The sequence below is a fragment of the Phoxinus phoxinus genome, assembly GCF_949152265.1.
Source record: "Phoxinus phoxinus genome assembly, chromosome: 4".
Taxonomy (NCBI): Eukaryota; Metazoa; Chordata; class Actinopteri; order Cypriniformes; family Leuciscidae; genus Phoxinus; species Phoxinus phoxinus.
In genome coordinates this window covers 43,478,500-43,498,537 of record NC_136879.1, presented here as the reverse complement: position 1 = coordinate 43,498,537, position 20,038 = coordinate 43,478,500, and the positions used below count along the sequence as shown (strand labels likewise).

Genomic DNA, 20,038 nt, shown 5'->3' with positions numbered 1-20,038 from the left:
AAACTTTTACATACATGCTGCTGATATACTATTGTAGCAGAGTTTGTGCTGAATACAGTGTAATAAGACTAAAGAAATAAGCGCAAATGTCAGAGTATGTCCGAACACCTCCAGGACCCAGAAAACCCCTCAGACCCCAGAGGGTTAACAAAAATCCGTCGTAGCGACTGAGAACTTGAATCTCTGTTTACTAGGCGTGTAACGGTTTTACAAAATTCACGGTTCGGTTCGATACGATACGGTTCGGTACATCATCGATACAGCAAAAAGAAAGAAATGCCAGAGAAATTTCCTTGATTTAATTTTTTTATAAAACTAACATCATTTTACATCAAGTATATATTTTTTTACTTTGAACAATGATGGAGCTATACTTGACTTTTCTTAGGAGCATATAAAACAAAACAGCTCCTTGGACAAAATGAAATGTAATATTGTAGTAGTTATAAACTAACATTTGAGGGCAGCAATTGTATTCATAATGTCAAAATTAAACCGACGTAATGTTACTTGAAAGCATTATAGCCTACTATTCCTGCCAAACTTCCATGGTTACAGTTACTAGTGTTACTACAGTAAATCCATGGTGAATGTTGCTGATCTGTGGACACTGAATAGTTAATTCATGGCACAATGTTTCTTCCTGGTTTCCACGTCAGCGATGTTTGATGTTAATAATGGAGAAAGTGTTTCTCACTAGATCTTGCAGCGATGTTATTATTTCAGTGGCAAATTCAAATGCTTTCTTTACTGGATCTCGCTGTGAAGTAACAGTAATGCTTGATCAATATCGGCTCGCTCTGCATTGGTCCACACTGATAAACGGTCCGTCAACCACACAATAACGCATAGCTCAGTTTCGTTCGACTTACATTACATTTGCCATTTGATGTTGAGCAATGTTGTGGTTGCGCCAGCATCTCTTACATTATGAGTGCACTTGCCACGCGCAACGCGCCTACATTTGAAATAACTAAATTTTGGTCGGCAGGAAAAATGGTCTAACGATCCGTTCGGTTTGAAAATGCGTGCCGAAAACCGAACCGAAAACCTCGTACCGAACGGTTCAATATGAATACGTGTATCGTCGTTACACCCCTACTGTTTACAGATCAAACACATGAACTCAGAGCAGCAGTAGAAATACAGCAAATGCTTCAAACTGAAAAAAATATTAATCCTCTTACATCATATGACATAAATTTAAGTTGGTGAATTTGATCATGTTGTTTCAATAGTTTTGCTTGTAATTAATGTAATAATAGTTATTTCCCTGCATTTTATTCCATTTTGAATATACTTTATGAATTCACAGTGACATTTTAATGTGAAAATCACATATGATCTTACCTCAGTTTCTCCAGTTTACAGTGAGGATTCTCCAGTACAGCAAAAAACAGCTTCACTCCTGAGTCTTCTAGTTTATTATATGACAGATTCAGTTTTCTCAGGTGTGAGGGGTTTGATCTCAGAGCTGAAGCCAGAGCAGCACAACCTTCATCTGTGACACCACAATCTCTCAACCTGTAGAGAACAATGACACACTCTTCACTCTCTCAGATCAACACAGAAATCTTTGTTTTCTTAATTGTGTTTATAATTTGTGAGGGAGAAAAATATATAGATATAATATATAAAAATGATAAAATAGAATACATAGAATACATCTATTTTTCCCTAAATATAAATGTATTAACATTTAAATTAAAATATAAAAAGTCTACATATAAATGTTTATATACATAAATTATAAAATGAATATATTTTAAAATAAATTTCTCACACAAATATCATAAAAAACTATTAAGTAGATAACAAATCAGGTCAGATAGGTGAAGGGTTTAAAAGCTGAAGTGTGACACTCATATTTTTTGTTAAACCATTAATTTATAATGTTTAAGAAATGTCATAATGTTTTAGCAGTGATGATTGTTCTCAGTGTTACTTACACAACTGATCTAGTTTCTGTAACCACAGGAAGCAGCTTCTGAAGAACTTCATCTGCTGTATTTTGTGTGACACTAATTGAAAATAAAAAATAAATAAGCATTTAAAAATAATAATAAGCATTAATGCATTGAAACATCTCTGATCTCTTAGTTCCCTTTCGTCCAGGGAACTCCGACGTACGTCGGGTTCCCCTGACGAATTGGGATCACGCTAGGGAGCCTATTACCTTCGAGAACTAAACAAAAAGCCAATGAACATTGGCATGCAACATTTGCATTCCGCGGACCCGCCCGTCAGCGCGGGTATAAAAGCCGGAAGTAAACATTGCATCATCGCCTTTCGCTTCGGAGCCTCAGTATTCCTGAATCTTCAAGCCAAGCCTTCTGGAGACAAAAACAAAGCAGTTACCTGGAGAGCAGAAATCGCTGGTGTGACGGCGCGGTGCAGCGATCCTCGCCCTCGGCAGCAAAGGGTTGCAGTTTTCCCCCGGTTGTCTGCTGCGGTGGTCCCTCGGCGCTTCGGCGTTTTCTCTCTCTCTCTCTCTCTCTTGTTTTCTCTCTCTCTTTTTCTGTCTAAAAGAGCTGGCGGGTGTTTCGCGTCCTTTTCAGGATGTCGACTCACCCGTGCGTTTCTGGATGTGGTAGACTTCTCCCTCCGGATGATGGCCATCAACACTGTCTCGCATGTTTGGGCTTAAGGCATGCTGAGGCAGCGTTGTTGGATGAGTCATGCTCTCTCTGTGGGAGCATGGCCATCGCGACGCTCCGCTCGAGACTAAGATCCCTGAAATATGGGGGAGTCCCTTCGGAGAATGCTCGATCTAGTTCGTCTGTCGGTTCAGTTCGACAGGCGGCTACTTCGGTCATTCCCGTTGGTGAGCGTATGAGGGTTACAGTGCGGAATGTCTCGTGTGGTGAAACATCCTCGCGAGCTTCCCACTCCTCTAGCAGCTCGCTGCCAGCGGCGCTTCCGGGGGAACTTCCGGGGCCGTCCCGCACGGTTCCGGTTGTTTCCTTTGGAGCGCCCCCGGAGGATCAGATGTCTATCGCGGCATCGGAAGAGGCGCAATCATCTTCGGGTGAGGAGTCAGCGGCTCCACCCCCTTCGGGTGCGGTGGCTGCGGCTGACGCTGATCCCGAAGTGGTTGCCATGCTCGAAAGGGCGGCCGCGAATGTGGGACTCGAGTGGAACCCTCCGCCCGGGCCCTCGCATTCGCGGCTTGATGATTGGCCTGCTGCGGTGCGTGCGGATGCCCCGCGCACCGCTCCAGTGCCCTTCTTCCCTGAAGTGCATGAGGAGTTGAGGAAGTCCTGGTCGGCGCCTCTGGCGTACCGGCGGGGGCCTCCTCGCCCCTCCCTCTTCACCACCCTTGACGGTGGGGCGGCGCACGGGTACGAGGGAATCCCCCCAGTGGAGCGGTCTATCGCGATGCAACTGTGTCCGAAGGCCGCTTCCACCTGGCGGGGTGCCCCTTCACTCCCCTCCCGCGCCTGTAGGTTCTCCTCGGGTTTAACCGGGGAGGCCTATAAGGCGTGTGGAGACGCCGCCTCCGCCCTGCATGCCATGGCTCTGCTTCAGGTCCACCAGGCCAAAGCACTCCATGACCTGCAGGGGGGTGGTCCCGACCCAGCTTTGCTGCAGGAGCTGCGTGCGGCGACTAACTTCGCTCTACGGGCGACGAAGGTTACCGCACGTTCGCTGGGTCGGGCGATGTCCACACTTGTGGTCCAGGAGCGCCACCTATGGCTCACCCTTGCGGATATGCGGGAAGCCGAGAGGAACAAACTTCTCGACTTCCCCGTGTCCCAAGGGGGCCTCTTCGGCGAGGCGGTGGATAACTTGGCCCAAGAGTTTTCCGCCGCCCAGAAGCAGTCGGAAGCTATGCGGCATGTCCTGCACAGGAGGAAGGCCGCTGCTGGCCCAACTCCTGTTGCTGCACAGCCTCCGGCCGCTCGTCGCCGAGGTCGTCCTCCTGCGGCCGCTCCCCCTCCAGGCCAGCAGCCTCAGCCTGGGGGACGGAGGTCGGGCCGTAAGAGGGCGGCCCAGCCCGCTCCGACGCCACCTGCACCTTCCAGGAAGAAGAGAGGTGGGCGTCGTTCCTGATGCGGGCGACCTGGATCAGGATGTTGCTGCTCTGCGGGAGGCGGTCCCTATTCGCCTCCTTCCCCCGGGGGAGGGCCGGGTGGAGAATCCTTGTTTTGTTTTTGTTCCGCCACTGACACAGTCAGTGGTACCCACTTTCTCAATAAAAGAGCAGTTTCTGAAACATCCTTTTCCAGGTCATCCACGGCCGAGACTGTCGGGCACGCAGTCTCCCCCGTGCGGGAGGGTCGCAGCGGCGGCGCGTGTCGTTTCAGTGCGACACGGCCCCCGCTCCCCTCTCCCCAGCCTGCGGGTAGCGGCCTCGCGGAACCCTCCGCGTCGCCCCGGCCTGCGGCTGGCCACGGAGGCGCAGAGACGGGGTTACGAGGAGTCAGGGCCTCGTTCCTCGTCTCTCCCCCTCCCCTCGCCACGGGGCGGCCCGCAGCAGAGGGTACACGAAGAGCCCTCTCTGCCGTCTGCCCCCCGGTGTGGACAGGTAGGTGTCAGTACCTGCGCCCAGACCCCGCTCGCGGTCGCCATGTCGTCGCTGGAGCCGGGTCCCTGTCCCCCGCCCTGCTGCCCCTCCGCGGGTACGCCGGTGGTTCGGGTGGGTCTACTCGCTCGGTTCCTGGAGGCCTGGCTAGCGCTTCCAGCTCCGTCCCGGTGGATCCTCCGCACCATTCGGCTCGGCTACGCAATTCAGTTTGCTCGCCGGCCTCCCAGGTACAGGGGCATTTTCTTCACCCGTGTGCGGTCAGAGGATGCCCCTGTCCTGCGGAAAGAGATCGATGTCCTGCTGGCGAAGGACGCGATCGAGCCGGTCCCTCCTGCCGAGATGAGGTCCGGGTTTTACAGCCCCTACTTCATTGTACCCAAGAAAAGCGGTGGGTTACGACCGATCCTGGACCTGCGTTCCTTGAATCGGGCCCTGCACAAACTCCCCTTCAAGATGCTCACGCAGAAGCGCATTTTCGAATGCATCCGTCCCCGGGATTGGTTTGCAGCAATCGACCTGAAGGACGCTTACTTTCACGTCTCGATACTTCCTCGACACAGACCGTTCCTGCGGTTTGCGTTCGAGGGTCGAGCGTATCAGTACAGAGTCCTACCCTTCGGGCTGGCCCTGTCCCCCCGTGTCTTCACGAAAGTCGCGGAGGCGGCCATTGCTCCCATGAGAGAGCAAGGCGTTCGCATCCTCAATTACCTCGACGACTGGCTCATTATAGCTCACTCTCGGGATGTTCTGTGCGAACACAGGGACATGGTGCTCCGGCATCTCAGTCAGTTGGGTCTTCAGGTCAACTGGGACAAGAGCAAACTCTGCCCCACGCAGAGGATCTCTTATCTCGGTATGGAGCTGGACTCGGTCGCCCAGACTGCGCGCCTCACAGAGGAGCGCGTCCAGTCAGTGCTCACCTGCCTCAGGTCTTTTCGAGGCAGGACAGCGGTTCCACTGAAACAATTTCAGAGGCTCCTGGGGCATATGGCGGCCGCAGCGGCGATTACACCGCTCGGCCTATTACATATGAGACCGCTACAGCGCTGGCTTCACGATCGAGTCCCCAGGTGGGCGTGGCAGAGTGGCACGTTCCGGGTCCAAGTGACCCCGCACTGCCGCCAAACCTTCTCCCCGTGGTCGGACCCTGCGTTCCTTCGGGCTGGAGTGCCCTTGATCCAGGTTTCCAGGCATGCTGTGGTTTTCACAGATGCCTCTGCCACGGGGTGGGGGGCCACGTACAAAGGGCATGCAGTCTCGGGTCTGTGGACGGGGCCCCAGCTGCATTGGCACATCAACTGCCTGGAGTTGCAAGCAGTACGTCTAGCTTTGTGTCGCCTCGTAGGGGTTCTCAGACACAAGCACGTACTGGTCCGTACGGACAACACTGCGACCGTTGCGTACATCAACCGTCAAGGTGGTCTACGCTCCCGTCGTATGTCGCGACTCGCCTCCCACCTCCTCCTATTGAGTCAGAAGCATCTGAGGTCGCTTCATGCCGCTTACGTGCCGGGGGCTCTCAACCGTGGCGACTCCATCCCCAGGCGGTCCAGCTGATTTGGAGTGTCTTCGGAGCGGCGCAGGTCGACCTGTTCGCCTCTCCGGACACGACCCATTGCCAGTGGTTTTACTCCCTGTCCGAGGGGACCCTCGGCACGGACGCCCTGGCTCTCAGCTGGCCCCGGGGCCTACGCAAATATGCGTTCCCCCCAGTGAGCCTTCTTGCGCAGACTCTGTGCAAGGTCAGGGAGGAAGAGCAGCAGGTCTTGCTAGTGGCGCCGTACTGGCCCACCAGGACTTGGTTCCCAGAACTTATGCTCCTCTCGACAGCCCCTCCTTGGCCGATTCCTCTGAGGAAGGATCTACTTTCTCAGAGATGGGGCACTCTACGGCACCCGCGTCCAGACCTCTGGAAACTCCATGTCTGGTCCCTGGACGGGACGCGGAGGTTCTGAGTGGTCTGCCACAGGCAGTGGTAGACACTATCGCTTCCGCTAGAGCCCCCTCTACGAGGCGCCTCTATGCGTTGAAGTGGAACCTGTTCGTCGCTTGGTGCTCCTCCCGTCAGGAGGACCCCCGAACTTGCCCGATCGGCGTTGTGCTTTCTTTCCTGCAAGATGGGTTGGAGCGTAGGCTGTCCCCTTCAACCCTCAAAGTGTATGTCGCTGCCATTGCGGCGCATCACGATGCAGTTGACGATAAGTCGGTGGGAAAGCACGACCTGGTCATCAGATTCCTGAAGGGTGCTAGGAGGTTGAACCCTCCTCGCCCTGTACACTCTGTACCCCCTTGGGACTTGACTCTGGTACTGAGAGCTCTCCAGAGTCCTCCCTTTGAGCCTTTGCTGACAGTAGAGCTTGATATCCTGTCTATTAAGACAGCGCTCCTGTTAGCATTGGCTTCTTTTAAAAGGGTCGGGGATCTGCAAGCATTTTCGGTCGACGAATCGTGCCTAGAGTTCGGGCCGGGCCTGTCCCATGTAACACTGAGACCCCGCCCCGGATATGTGCCCAAGGTTCCTACCACTCCGTTTAGAGATCAGGTAGTGAACCTGCAAGCGCTGCCCCAGGAGGAGGCAGACCCAGCCCTAGCTTTTCTCTGTCCCGTCCGCTCCTTGCGGTGTTACGTTGACAGAACGCAAAGCTTCAGGACCTCAGACCAGCTCCTTGTCTGTTACGGAGGCCGGCAGAAGGGGAAGGCCGTCTCCAAGCAGAGGTTAGCCCACTGGATAGTGATGCCATCACCCGAGCCTATGAGGCTCAGGGTGAGCCTTGTCCCCCCAGGTTGCGCGCTCACTCAACTAGAGGGGTTGCCGCTTCCTGGGCGTTGGCTCAAGGCGCCTCGCTGACAGACATTTGTAGAGCTGGGGGCTGGGCGACACCTAACACGTTTGCTAGGTTCTATAACCTCCGTGTGGAACCGGTTTCCTCCCGGGTTCTGGCTTCGTCCAGTGGGTCGAGGGAATAGGTTGTGTCGGCTTGCTGCGCCACTCTGTAATCAGATAAGTGCGTCTCTTCCGCTCCGCTGGCCCCTAAGTGGTAACCTCGTTGAGCTCCTCCATCACCCCCCCGGCGCCCGGCGTAGCGGACCGCCCGGCGCCAGGTTTGCTCCTCTAGCTAGAGTCGTAGCAGACTGGGTGTTCAGTGGTCTTGAGTACCGGTTTTTGCCACGTGCAGTCCAGCCGTGTCTTCCCCGACGGACTCGCGCCGTCGTCCTTGTTGTATGCGCTCCCAATTCCAATGGTTGGGACCATCTCAGGGACTCCATATGTTCACTATGTGGTTTCATATGAGTATTCCAGGCCAGATCAGGCATCCTGGTTTTCCGTAGTGTGCCTCCCCCCCCGGGGGTTGAGGCACGCTTCCCAGTGTTATCCAATGTCCTCTGTGTGGGTCTTGCGGAACAGCAGTGGATTCCTAGCAGCCCCCGAAATTTATTGAAAAAACTGCTGTAGGGCGGCTTAGCTGGGCACTGGAAGGGGCCAGCACCATGGCGTTTTATTAGGGACCCCAATTCGTCAGGGGAACCCGACGTACGTCGGAGTTCCCTGGACGAAAGGGAACGTCTCGGTTACGTATGTAACCCTCGTTCCCTGAGTACAGGGAACGGAGACGTACGTCCCTTTGCCATGTGGCTGCACCTTCGCAGGGGTCCGTTACTTCGGCTCCTCAGCGAAAAGCGATGATGCAATGTTTACTTCCGGCTTTTATACCCGCGCTGACGGGCGGGTCCGCGGAATGCAAATGTTGCATGCCAATGTTCATTGGCTATTTGTTTAGTTCTCGAAGGTAATAGGCTCCCTAGCGTGATCCCAATTCGTCAGGGGAACCCGACGTACGTCTCCGTTCCCTGTACTCAGGGAACGAGGGTTACATACGTAACCGAGACGTTTCTCTTTGTTCATAATGTTTTAGGGCCCTATCTTGCACCCAGCACAATTGACTTAGTACACCGACGTATGTATCATTCCTATTTTACACCCGACGCACAGCAGACTTTTCCCTTCACAGACGCACGTCTGTAAATTAGGGAATTAACTTGCACTCGCGGGGGCAGTTCAGCGAAAAGAGGAGGCGTGTTCCGGCGCAAACGTTCCCTGGTGCTATATTGCAGTTTGAGAAAACAATTCCGCCACAGACCAGGAAAAACCCAGTCTAAAGTCAGTGGCGCGTTATTCATATGCTATTTTAAGGGCGGATGCTTGTATGGCCATAATGTAATGTTTGCACAATGAGCACACACTTTGCTTCTCTCATCTACACAAACGCAGCAGTTCACATTTTTGCAAACTGTACATAATTACAAGGAAAAATATTACCATACGAGGGAAATTATTACTGATGTGAAAAAATAGGCATAAATCTAGCTTACACATTTAACCAAATTATTATACACCTGTTTAACCGAAGCTAATTTGGGTGGCTTTCTCCCATCCTCATACAATGTCACTTCTCTGTCTTTTACGGGCCTGACGAGAACGTCTGTCTCCTCAGCTGTGAACCGCTCCTGGCATGTGCCTGGAAAATCCGCCGTTATAATAGCAATCCGCCGTGGAACAAGCTCGCCTGCTCTTAAAGGGAATGTGAGTTGGCGCTCTGATTGGTTTATTGCACGTTACGCCCAAACCACACCTATGAGTAATGTAGCTACTTCAGACCAACACATTTTAGATTTAGCTAGACATGCTAGAAAGTTACTTCACGTTTGATACTTGCGTTTCAGATTGTTAAAATAGGGCCCATAGACTGTAATGATTGTACTCAGTGTTACTTACTGATCATTACTGTCTCCAATTAAGCTGCTCAGGTTAAACTCCTGCAGTGTCTCCTCTGAGGACAACAACACAAAAACTAAAGCTGACCACTGAGACGAGTAGAGTTTCACATCACGTAATCCTCCACGGCTCATATGAGGTTGAGCTTCGTTCAATAGAGAAAGATCACCCAGTTCATTCAGACAGTGAAACAGATTGATGTATTTATCTGGAGAGGGATTCTCACTGATCTTTTCTTTAATATAGTCAACTGTTTTCTCATTGCTGTGAGAGCTGTTTGCTGTCTGTGTCTTTAGTTCTTGTAAGAGACTCTGATTAGACTTCACTGACAGACCCAGAAGGAAACGGAGGAAAAGGTCCAGATGCCCATTTTTACTGTCTAAAGCCTCATCCACAGCTCTCTGGTGGAGATCAGATAGTGACACTTTGTCTCCATTAGTTGGTTTGGTAATCTGGTCAAACACATTGATGTTATAGTTTATAAAGGAGAGATGCACATATAGAGCTGCTAGATGTTCCTGAATGCTCAGATGAACAAAGCAGAAGACTTTCCCCCGATACAAGCCCAACTCCTCTCTGAAGATCTGAGTGCACAATCCTGAGTAAACTGATGCTTCTGCCTCATCAATGCCACACTCGCTCAGGTCTTCCTCATAGAAGATCAGGTTGCCTTTCACAAGCTGCCGATAAGCCAGTTTCCCCAGTTTGACAAACATGTCTTCATCTTTCACTTTCTTCTCATAGTCCTTCTCATGTTTGATGTTGGTCTGAATGAGCAGGAAGTGTGTGTACATTTGAGTGAGAGTTCTGGGAATCTCTCCATTCTCTGCTTCACTCAACATCTTCTCTAGAACAGTGGCTGAGATCCAGCAGAACACGGGGATGTGGCACATAATAAAGAGGCTCCTTGAGGACTCCAGGTGTGAGAGGATCCTGTCAGCCAGACTCTGATCACTGATTCTCTTCCAGAAGTATTCCTCCTTTTGTGTGTCACTGAAGCCTCGTACCTCTGTCACTCGATGGACACACTCCGAGGGGACGAGATCCGCTGCTGCTGGTCTGGAGGTGATCCAGATGAGAGACGAGGGAAGCAGATTCCCTACAATGAGGTTCCCCAGCAGCTCATCCACTGAGGCTGATTCAGTCACATCACACAACCTCACATCGCTCTGGAAATCCAGAGGCAGACGACACTCATCCAGACCATCAAAGATGAACAGCACTTTATACTCATCACTGGATATGTTCATTTCTTTGGTTTCAGGGAAAAAGCGATGAAGAAGATCTGAAAGACTGAGTGTTTTGTACTTCATCAAGTTGAGCTCTCTGAAAGGAAGTGGAAATATGAGCTGGACGTCCTGATTATCTGTCCCTTCAGCCCAGTCCAGGATGAACTTCTGCACAGAGACTGTTTTTCCAATGCCAGCGACTCCCTTTGTCAGCACAGTTCTGATGGGTTTGTCTTGTCCAGGTAAAGGTCTAAAGATGTCACTGCATTTGATCGGTGTGTCCTCAGTTTCTGCTCTCCTGGACTGTGTCTCAATCTGTCTCACCTCATGCTCATTATTGATCTCTCCACTTCCACTCTCTGTGATGTAGAGCTCTGTGTAGATCTCATTCAGGAGTGTTGGGTTTCCCTGCTTTGATATTCCCTCACACACACACTCAAACTTCTGTCTCAGATTTGATCTCAATGTGTTGAGGACTCCAGCAGGTTTAGAGTCATGGCTGTAAGATTAAAATACCACAGTATTACACAAGTTAGAGAAGTAAATTGTCATAAATGACTAAATTATTTGTTTGTTGTATTATGGGACACAGATCATTAGGTTTCTGAAATGTTTCAATTATTAACCATGTGTTTGAGTGATGTGTGATATGAATTGCAGCACCTAAAATGAAACAACAAAAACAAAACGCCCTACACTTTACCTGTAACCAGGATACATGCTTTCATTATAGTCTTGTGGTTGAATCCCAGGCATGTACACAGTTTTGTTTTTAACTGGTCTGGATAGAAGATTTGACCTTAAATCAGAATGAAGAGGGTAAAGAATCAGACACACTGATATTGATGTAACTGTGTCACATAAATTGAGTAACCAATAAATGAGTAACAGACCAACAGTATTTACAGTGTGAGAATTTATTAACAATACAATACATATAGCTTTACACAAAAGCACAATGGTGATCATTAATAGATTGAAATTTAAAGGATTGTAATTTAGAATTATTCGGTTAAAATTCAGATCAGTACACTGCTGTATATTACTGTATATTACTGCTGTATACCTGAGATCAGACTGTGTGTTTCCACTCTTAAAGACTGCTGGCTGAATTGTAGAGCAGGTACTCTTCATTGACACACAGCTGGACTCTGGGTTTGAGCTCTTCTGCTGGACTGAACTGGTTTTACAATTAAGTAAAGCAATTTTCTTCTAGAAACAACTTTGTTGTATTATTTTCATATTATCACTGTGAAGCTGCTTTGATACAATCTGTATTGTAAAAAGCACTATATAATGGTGACGACTTAAAATTATATAAAGGTGGAAAAAATCTCAGCTTACATTTACTTGATGTCATTGCTGTTTGTTTGTTTACTTTTTATTGTCCCCCTTGGGGGAAACTAGTTTTGCAGCAAAAGGTACAGACATACAGACAATAAATAAAATACAATACATAACACACTTCACACTTCTAATACAGTCTGTATTAGACTGACTAAATGACTGACTTTGATTAATTTTGCTTCTAAATCAACAATACTATAAGTATAATTTTTTTAGAAATTATATACCTGAGATTAGGATGTTTGTCTCCACTCTTAAACTCTATTAGATGATCCATGGAGCTGTTACTCTTCATAGACACACAGCTGGACTCTGGGTTTGAGCTCTTCTGCTGGACTGAACTGGAACAGAGAACAGATTCAGTTTAATCCTTTAGATTATGTGTTCACTCTTTATTAGAGGAACCATATTAATATAAACACATTCATCTTTCATCAAAAAGCACTTTGAGGAAACTTTATGATCTTTTTAATTTAGTATTTCATGGGTTTCTCTGGGTTTGAGCTCTTCTGCTGGACTGAACTGGTTTTTCAATTAAGTAAAATAAAAAGCAGACAGACTTATAAATGTTGTGCACTTTTACTGGAATCTTATGAAAGACCAGGGAGTGTTGTAACACTTTTGCTTTAATGTCTGTGACTCTATGGTGTCTTACACTGTTTCAAACTTTGATTATACAATTATTTTGAGAAATAAACTTACTGGTTTGCAAATGTTAAGCATGATTCAACAAATTGAACAAAGCGACAGATGGTAATATTAGGAATTATGAATTCAAACCAAACAAATTGAAATCTAGCTCTACCGTGCTGCACCTGGCCTGCACCCCAGCAGAATCGGAGCGGCTGTTCTGTCGGACAACATCTCCAAGACGTTACACACCATATGACTAGTAAGTCAAAGTCCAAATCACATTCTTTGCTGTCCCAAATTAATTGATATAAGTACCAGTGTAGAACACTATATAGAAACTGTGTCTATTCCTCGTTTAGTGAGGCCAAACAATAAATCTACTGCAGGATCTAAGAAAAATCTAATTGTGATTAAACCAGAAAATCTCAATATTAGTGAACAAAAACAATTTCTAAAGCTAGGTCTTCTAAACATTAGATCGCTTACACCTAAGGCGGTTATTGTAAATGAAATGGTCACTGATAATAGCTTTGATGTACTCTGCCTTACTGAAACCTGGCTTAAACCAAATGATTATTTCGGTCTTAATGAGTCCACTCCACCAGGATACGGTTATAAGCATGAGCCCCGTCTGATTGGTCGTGGCGGCGGTGTTGCAACAATCTATAGAGATATTCTTAATGTTACTCAGAAAACAGGCCACAGGTTTAATTCGTTTGAAGTACTTGTTCTAAATGTTACGCTCCTAGATGTAAGAAAGAAATCCCTATTATCTCTAGCCTTGGCTACCGTATATAGACCGCCAGGGCCTTACGCTGATTTCCTAAAAGAGTTTGCAGATTTTCTCTCAGATCTATTGGTCAATGCCGATAAGGCAATAATTGTTGGAGATTTCAACATACACGTTGATAACACAAATGATGCGTTAGGAGCTGCGCTTATAGATTTATTAAACTCCTTTGGGGTCAAGCAAAACGTTAGTGGTCCCACTCATCGTCTTAATCATACTCTAGATTTAATTATATCATATGGAACTGATCCAACCGATATAGATATTATACCGCAAAGTGATGATGTCACTGATCATTACATGGTAACTTGCATACTACGTACGGCTGAAATGTGTCATGTTGCGCCACGTTATCGACCAGGCAGAACAATCCTTCCAACCACTATAGATAGATTCTTGAATAGCTTACCTGATCTATCTCCGCTCCTCAGTGAACCCAAACAAACAGAGGAACTAGAGGAAATGACTAGCAGTATGAGCACCATTTTCTCTAGTACATTAGAAACTGTTGCACCAATTAGATTAAAAAAGGTTAGAGAGAAAAGTAAAGCACCATGGTACAACAGTGCTACGCATGTTATCAAGAGAGAAACTCGTAACTTAGAGCGAAAATGGAAACAAACTAATTTAGAGGTCTTTAGAATCGCGTGGAAAGACAGTATGTCACGTTATAAAAAGGCTCTAAAAGCAGCCAGGTCTGAGCATCTACACAAACTAATAGAAAATAACCAAAACAATCCAAGGTTTTTATTTAACACCGTGGCTAGATTAACAAATAAACAGACATCACCTGAACAAAATATTCCGTTACATTTTAATAGTAATGATTTCATGAATTTCTTCACTGAGAAAATAGAAAGCATCAGAAACACAATTGTAAATGTACAATCTTTGACAGCGTCTTATGATTCAGCCTCAATTATCGCCCCTCAAGAACAACTACAGTGCTTTACAACTATAGGACAGGAAGAGCTAAATAAACTGATCACTGCATCTAAACCAACAACATGTTTATTAGATCCAATACCCACTAAACTACTGAAAGAAGTGTTACCTGTAGTGGAAGAGCCTCTTCTCAATATTATTAACTCGTCTCTATCTTTAGGACATGTTCCAAAAACATTCAAGCTGGCAGTTATAAAACCTCTTATTAAGAAACCACAATTAGATCCAAATAACCTAGCAAATTACAGACCCATTTCAAATCTTCCATTTATGTCTAAAATACTAGAAAAAGTTGTGTCCGCTCAATTGTGCTCTTTCTTGCAAGAAAACGATATCTATGAAAAGTTTCAGTCAGGATTCAGGCCACATCATAGCACAGAAACTGCGCTGGTTAAAATTACAAATGATTTACTTTTAGCTTCTGACCAAGGCTGTATCTCAATACTAGTTTTACTCGATCTTAGTGCTGCGTTTGACACTATAGATCATAAAATACTCTTAGATCGACTTCAAAATTACACTGGTGTTCAGGGACAGGCATTAAGCTGGTTTAGATCGTACCTATCAGACCGTTACCATTTTGTCCATTTAAATGGGGAAAAATCAAAGATAACGTCAGTAAATTATGGAGTGCCGCAGGGATCTGTATTAGGCCCCCTGCTATTCTCAATTTATATGCTGCCACTTGGTAATATTATAAGAAAACATGGAATAAGTTTCCACTGTTATGCTGATGACACTCAATTATATATTTCATCTAGACCAGATGATAACACTAAATTATCTAAAATGACAGAGTGTGTTAAAGATATAAAATATTGGATGACGTGTAATTTTCTTCTATTAAATTCAGATAAAACGGAGGTATTACTGATTGGTCCAAAAAACTGCCCACAAAACCTCTTACAATACAACCTTAATCTAGATGGACGTCCTGTTACTTTATCCTCTACAGTAAAAGACCTGGGTGTTATACTAGACCGCAACTTGTCTTTTGAAAATCATATTTCAAATGTCACAAGAACAGCCTTTTTCCACCTTAGAAACATTGCTAAGCTACGTAATATGCTATCAGTTTCTGATGCAGAAAAGTTAGTTCATGCATTCATGACCTCGAGACTAGATTACTGTAATGCTCTATTAGCTGGTTGTCCTGCATCCTCAGTAAACAAGCTACAGTTAGTCCAAAATGCAGCTGCTAGAGTTCTTACTAGGTCAAGAAAATATGATCATATAACACCAATTTTATCATCTCTACACTGGTTACCTATTAAGTTTCGTATCAATTACAAAGTATTGTTACTGACCTATAAAGCCCTAAATGGTTTAGCTCCTGTGTATTTAAGAGATCTTCTATCGCCATATATTCCATCGCGCTCTTTAAGATCGCTAAATTCAAGGCTTCTGGTCGTACCTAGGATATCTAAGTCCACTAAAGGAGGGAGGGCGTTTTCACATCTAGCTCCTAAACTCTGGAATAGCCTTCCTGATATTGTCCGAGGTTCAGACTCGCTCTCCCAGTTTAAAACTAGATTAAAGACGCATCTCTTTAGCCAAGCATTCACATGATGCATCTCATACCTTTTATACTACAGTTAAATCAGATCAAATGCATTCATATTAAGAACAGCAGCTACGCTAATTATTTCCCATCTGCCTTTTTTGTTGTTATCTCGGGACGCCTGTCCCGAGATAACTCAAATAGAGTTCGTCAGCTCCAGTTATGTATCCAGCCTCTCATGGAGACTTCAGATGCCCCAACGCCTGTGATGAGACGACTCGACGCCTGTGAAGAGACGACCCAACGCCGGCGATATGTTATGCCCTAAATTTCATGATTAACTAACTGTATTTTTGTATGTATATTTTTGAAATGCATTTTCTGTAAAGCTGCTTTGAAACAATGTGTATTGTGAAAAGCGCTATACAAATAAACTTGAATTGAATTGAATTGAATTGAAATCATCTATAGAATTATAGAATGATTTAGCTCAGGTGAACGTCAACCACAATCACATGACTCTTTTCAAAGGCACAATGAAGGACAAAGGCTCAACCAACTAAAGAGACCAATGTTTTGCTGCACTTTAAACCTTGCAACGGTACTCTCGCTGTGAAACATCACTGTTCTGACCAGGGGCCTCATTTATAAAACTGTGCGTAGGATCCTTACTAAATGTGTCCGTGCAAGTTAAGAGAAAATTAAGCATTAAGAGAAAATATGCCTAATCTAAGTAATGACATGTCTTACCGATTAATAAGAAATTAACTGATGAAAAATAAAAACTTAAGTTTTAAATTAGAAAGTGTAAATACAGATCAAGTAAAGAATCTTTTAAAATCCTGTAAAAATAAACCACCGGGTGTTGACGGTCTTGACAGCAGACTCCTTAAACTAGCTGCTGACTTTATTGCCCCTGTTCTAACCCATATCATTAACCTCAGTTTTATCTGATGTACCTGCCCACAGGCATGGAAGCAGGCTAAAATAGTTCTTCTGCCCAAAGATAAAAAACTGCCTTTCTCTGGTCCCAACAGCCGTCCGATAAGTATATTACCTGTATTATCGAAAATAATGGAATCTATAGTATACGATCAAATTAATAACTATTTTTATACAAATGATTTATTAACAGATTTTCAGCATGCATACAGAAAAAGTCACTCCACTGCCACTGCACTGACTCACATGTCTGATGATTGGCTTAGAGAGACTGAAAAGAGAAATATTACATGTGTTGTATTTTTAGATTTTTCGGCTGCCTTTGACATCATAGATCATGACTTGTTATTAACAAAATTATCTTGTTATGGTTTTGAGCAGTCAGCAATCACATGGATGTACAGTTATTTGTCAAACAGAACACAGACAGTGTTTTTTAATGGCAGTCTCTCAGGTATCAGAAATATCACATGTGGAGTACCCCAAGGCAGTTGTCTGGGTCCATTATTATTTAATATTTTTACTAATGATTTACCGTATATTTTAAACAAGGCTAACATTGTCATGTACGCTGATGATTCAACTATATATACATCAGCAAGTACACATATGGAATTAGAAACTGTTCTAAATATAGAATTACAATATGTAGTAGATTGGATCAAATTAAATAAACTGGCATTAAACACAGTAAAAACTAACTGCATGATTTTAGGTTCAAATTATAACATTAATCAAAATCCTGTAATTAATATTAAAATTAATAACGCAATTATTGAACAGGTGCATGAGACTAGACTGCTGGGTGTAATAGTTGACTCTAGATTATTATGGAAAAAACATAATAATATTATTGCAAAAATGGGAAGAGGTATATCTATTATGAGAAGACATGCACATTTTTTGACTACAAATATTATGAATTATGCGATGAAAGCACTAACATTGACATACCTCGACTATTGCCCAGCAGTTTGGTCGAATGCCACTGGTGAATATATTAATAAATTACAACTTATACAGAATAGAGCAGCTCGTGTAGTACTTAGGTGCAGCTATAGGAGAAATATTATATTAATGCACAAAGATCTTAATTGGTTGTTGGTCGAAGATAGACTGTTGTATTCACTGTTAATTTTCATAAGAAACATTTCCATCTCAAAATTGCCTTCTGTTTTGTTCAAGCATCTTTCTTTTAGTGTAGACAATCATCAGTACAGTACCAGACATGCAACTAAAGGCAACTTCACCTTACCCATAGCAAGAACAAATGCCATAAAAAACACTGTTATGTTCAGAGGTATGAAGGAATGGAATAAACTGCCAAAACATATCATGCTTACTAACAATGCTAATAAATTTAAATTAAATGTAAAACAGCATCTATCAAAATAATACATCTGACTGTTTATATTTATTTATTTATAGATGTGTGTGAATATGTATGTACATGCACATGTGTAGAATGTGTTTTTATGTGTGTATATCTCATGCCCGTATGAGGGTACATATGTACGTTGATATGTGTATGTACATGTGTATATGTATGTGTGTATGTGTTTGTGGATTTACTTTTTATTTTTTCTGTACATATTTTTCAGGACCCCAGGAAGACTAGCTGCAGCACGGCTGTAGCTAATGGGGATCCTTTCAATAAAAACTAAAACGTGCGCCCGAAAGGAAAAAATGGCGTGCGTCCTTCAGGAATCTTTGCCAGAATCCTCTGCCGTTATCTCACGGGCATCAGGCCAAACAAACGGGTCCTCCACGGGCGAAACATCCGCGATCTCCTTCCACGCATTTCTCCAAACCGGATCATTCAATAATTCCTGCTATAGAAAATGGACAATAAGGCCCGCAGAGCACCACGCTCGCGTCTCGCGCAATGCCGCCCTCTTCACGCGAAGGAACGGGCCTTTCCTCCAGCATTAGGCCGCCGCCGCAGGCCCTCAATAACTGTAACACACATAGCATATTATCCAGATCTGATGAAGGACCAGCACCTGGACACGACGACAACGCAGTCCTGAAGTGTCAACTACTCTCTTCCCTATGGTGGACCTGCGCCTGGACCCATCACAACGCATCCCTGAAGGGCCAGCCTCATCAGCCCTGTGAAGGCCTCATCGACGCGACAGCCATCGGCACTGATCCTGAACAACTCGTCTCCATACCGGCGTGATGACTCCGACTTCCAACCAGATGGAAATGGATAAATACTCTGAATGTTCTGATCCAATCTGACTTCTGACCTGTAATGCTGCCCGAATAATAATCATACACTGTTTGGTTTTGGTTCCTTGCCACTGTTTGCCTTGGCTTTTGGCTCGCTTAGATGGAGACATTTAATATTCAACAATATTATTGATCTGCCTTACTTAAGGTGGACGATGAAGCAATTTTCTTCTAGAAACAACTTTGTTGTATTATTTTCATGTTATCACTGTGAAGCTGCTTTGATACAATCTGTATTGTAAAAAGCACTATATAATGGTGACGACTTAAAATTATATAAAGGTGGAAAAAATCTCAGCTTACATTTACTTGATGTCATTGCTGTTTGTTTGTTTGTTTGTTTACTTTTTATTGTCCCCCTTGGGGGAAACTAGTTTTGCAGCAAAAGGTACAGACATACAGACAATAAATACAATTAAAATAAAATACAATACATAACACACTTCGCACTTCTAATACAGTCTGTATTAGACTGACTAAATGACTGACTTTAATTAATTTTGCTTCTAAATCAACAATATTATAAGTATAATTTTTTTAGAAATGATATACCTGAGATTAGGATGTTTGTCTCCACTCTTAAACTCTATTAGATGATCCATAGAGCTGTTACTCTTCATAGACACACAGCTGGACTCTGGGTTTGAGCTCTTCTGCTGGACTGAACTGGAACAGAGAACAGATTCAGTTTAATCCTTTAGATTATGTGTTCACTCTTTATTAGAGGAACCATATTAATATAAACACATTCATCTTTCATCAAAAAGCACTTTGAGGAAACTTTATGATCTTTTTATTTAGTATTTCATGGGTTTCTCTGGGTTTGAGCTCTTCTGCTGGACTGAACTGATTTTACAATTAAGTAAAATAAAAAGCAGACAGACTTATAAATGTTGTGCACTTTTACTGGAATCTTATGAAAGACCAGGGAGTGTTGTAACACTTTTGCTTTAATGTCTGTGACTCTATGGTGTATTGCACTGTTTCAAACTTTGATTATACAATTATTTTGAGAAATAAACTTACTGGTTTGCAAATGTTAAGCATGATTCAACAAATTTAACAAAGCGACAGAGAAAACTGGTAATATTAGGAATTATGAATTCAAACCAAA

The 20,038-nt window shown here is 44.6% G+C and overlaps 2 protein-coding genes across 10 annotated transcripts in view; one reads left to right on the top strand and one right to left on the bottom strand.

The window, feature by feature from the left end:
• The window catches only part of LOC306997685 (NLR family CARD domain-containing protein 3-like), a 377,651-nt gene that overhangs the window by 103,643 nt on the left and 253,970 nt on the right, over positions 1-20,038 (top strand). The window lies entirely within an intron of this gene.
• LOC306997683 (NLR family CARD domain-containing protein 3-like) overlaps positions 1-20,038 on the bottom strand; it is a 34,663-nt gene that overhangs the window by 6,861 nt on the left and 7,764 nt on the right. For 5 of the 9 annotated variants that reach the window (XM_079611045.1, XM_079611049.1, XM_079611050.1 and 2 more), the window contains 7 exons: positions 19,477-19,590; positions 12,106-12,219; positions 11,598-11,711; positions 11,235-11,330; positions 9,303-11,030; positions 1,950-2,021; positions 1,351-1,524 (listed from right to left, as the gene is read on the bottom strand). In XM_079611045.1, coding sequence (XP_079467171.1) covers positions 1,351-1,524; positions 1,950-2,021; positions 9,303-11,030; positions 11,235-11,330; positions 11,598-11,711; positions 12,106-12,219; positions 19,477-19,590 — 2,412 coding nt within the window. Of the gene's footprint in view, positions 1-1,350; positions 1,525-1,949; positions 2,022-9,302; positions 11,031-11,234; positions 11,331-11,597; positions 11,712-12,105; positions 12,220-18,261; positions 18,640-19,476; positions 19,591-20,038 lie in introns of those variants that run through there. The other 4 variants (XM_079611053.1, XM_079611052.1, XM_079611048.1 and 1 more) reach the window with 4 other exon arrangements.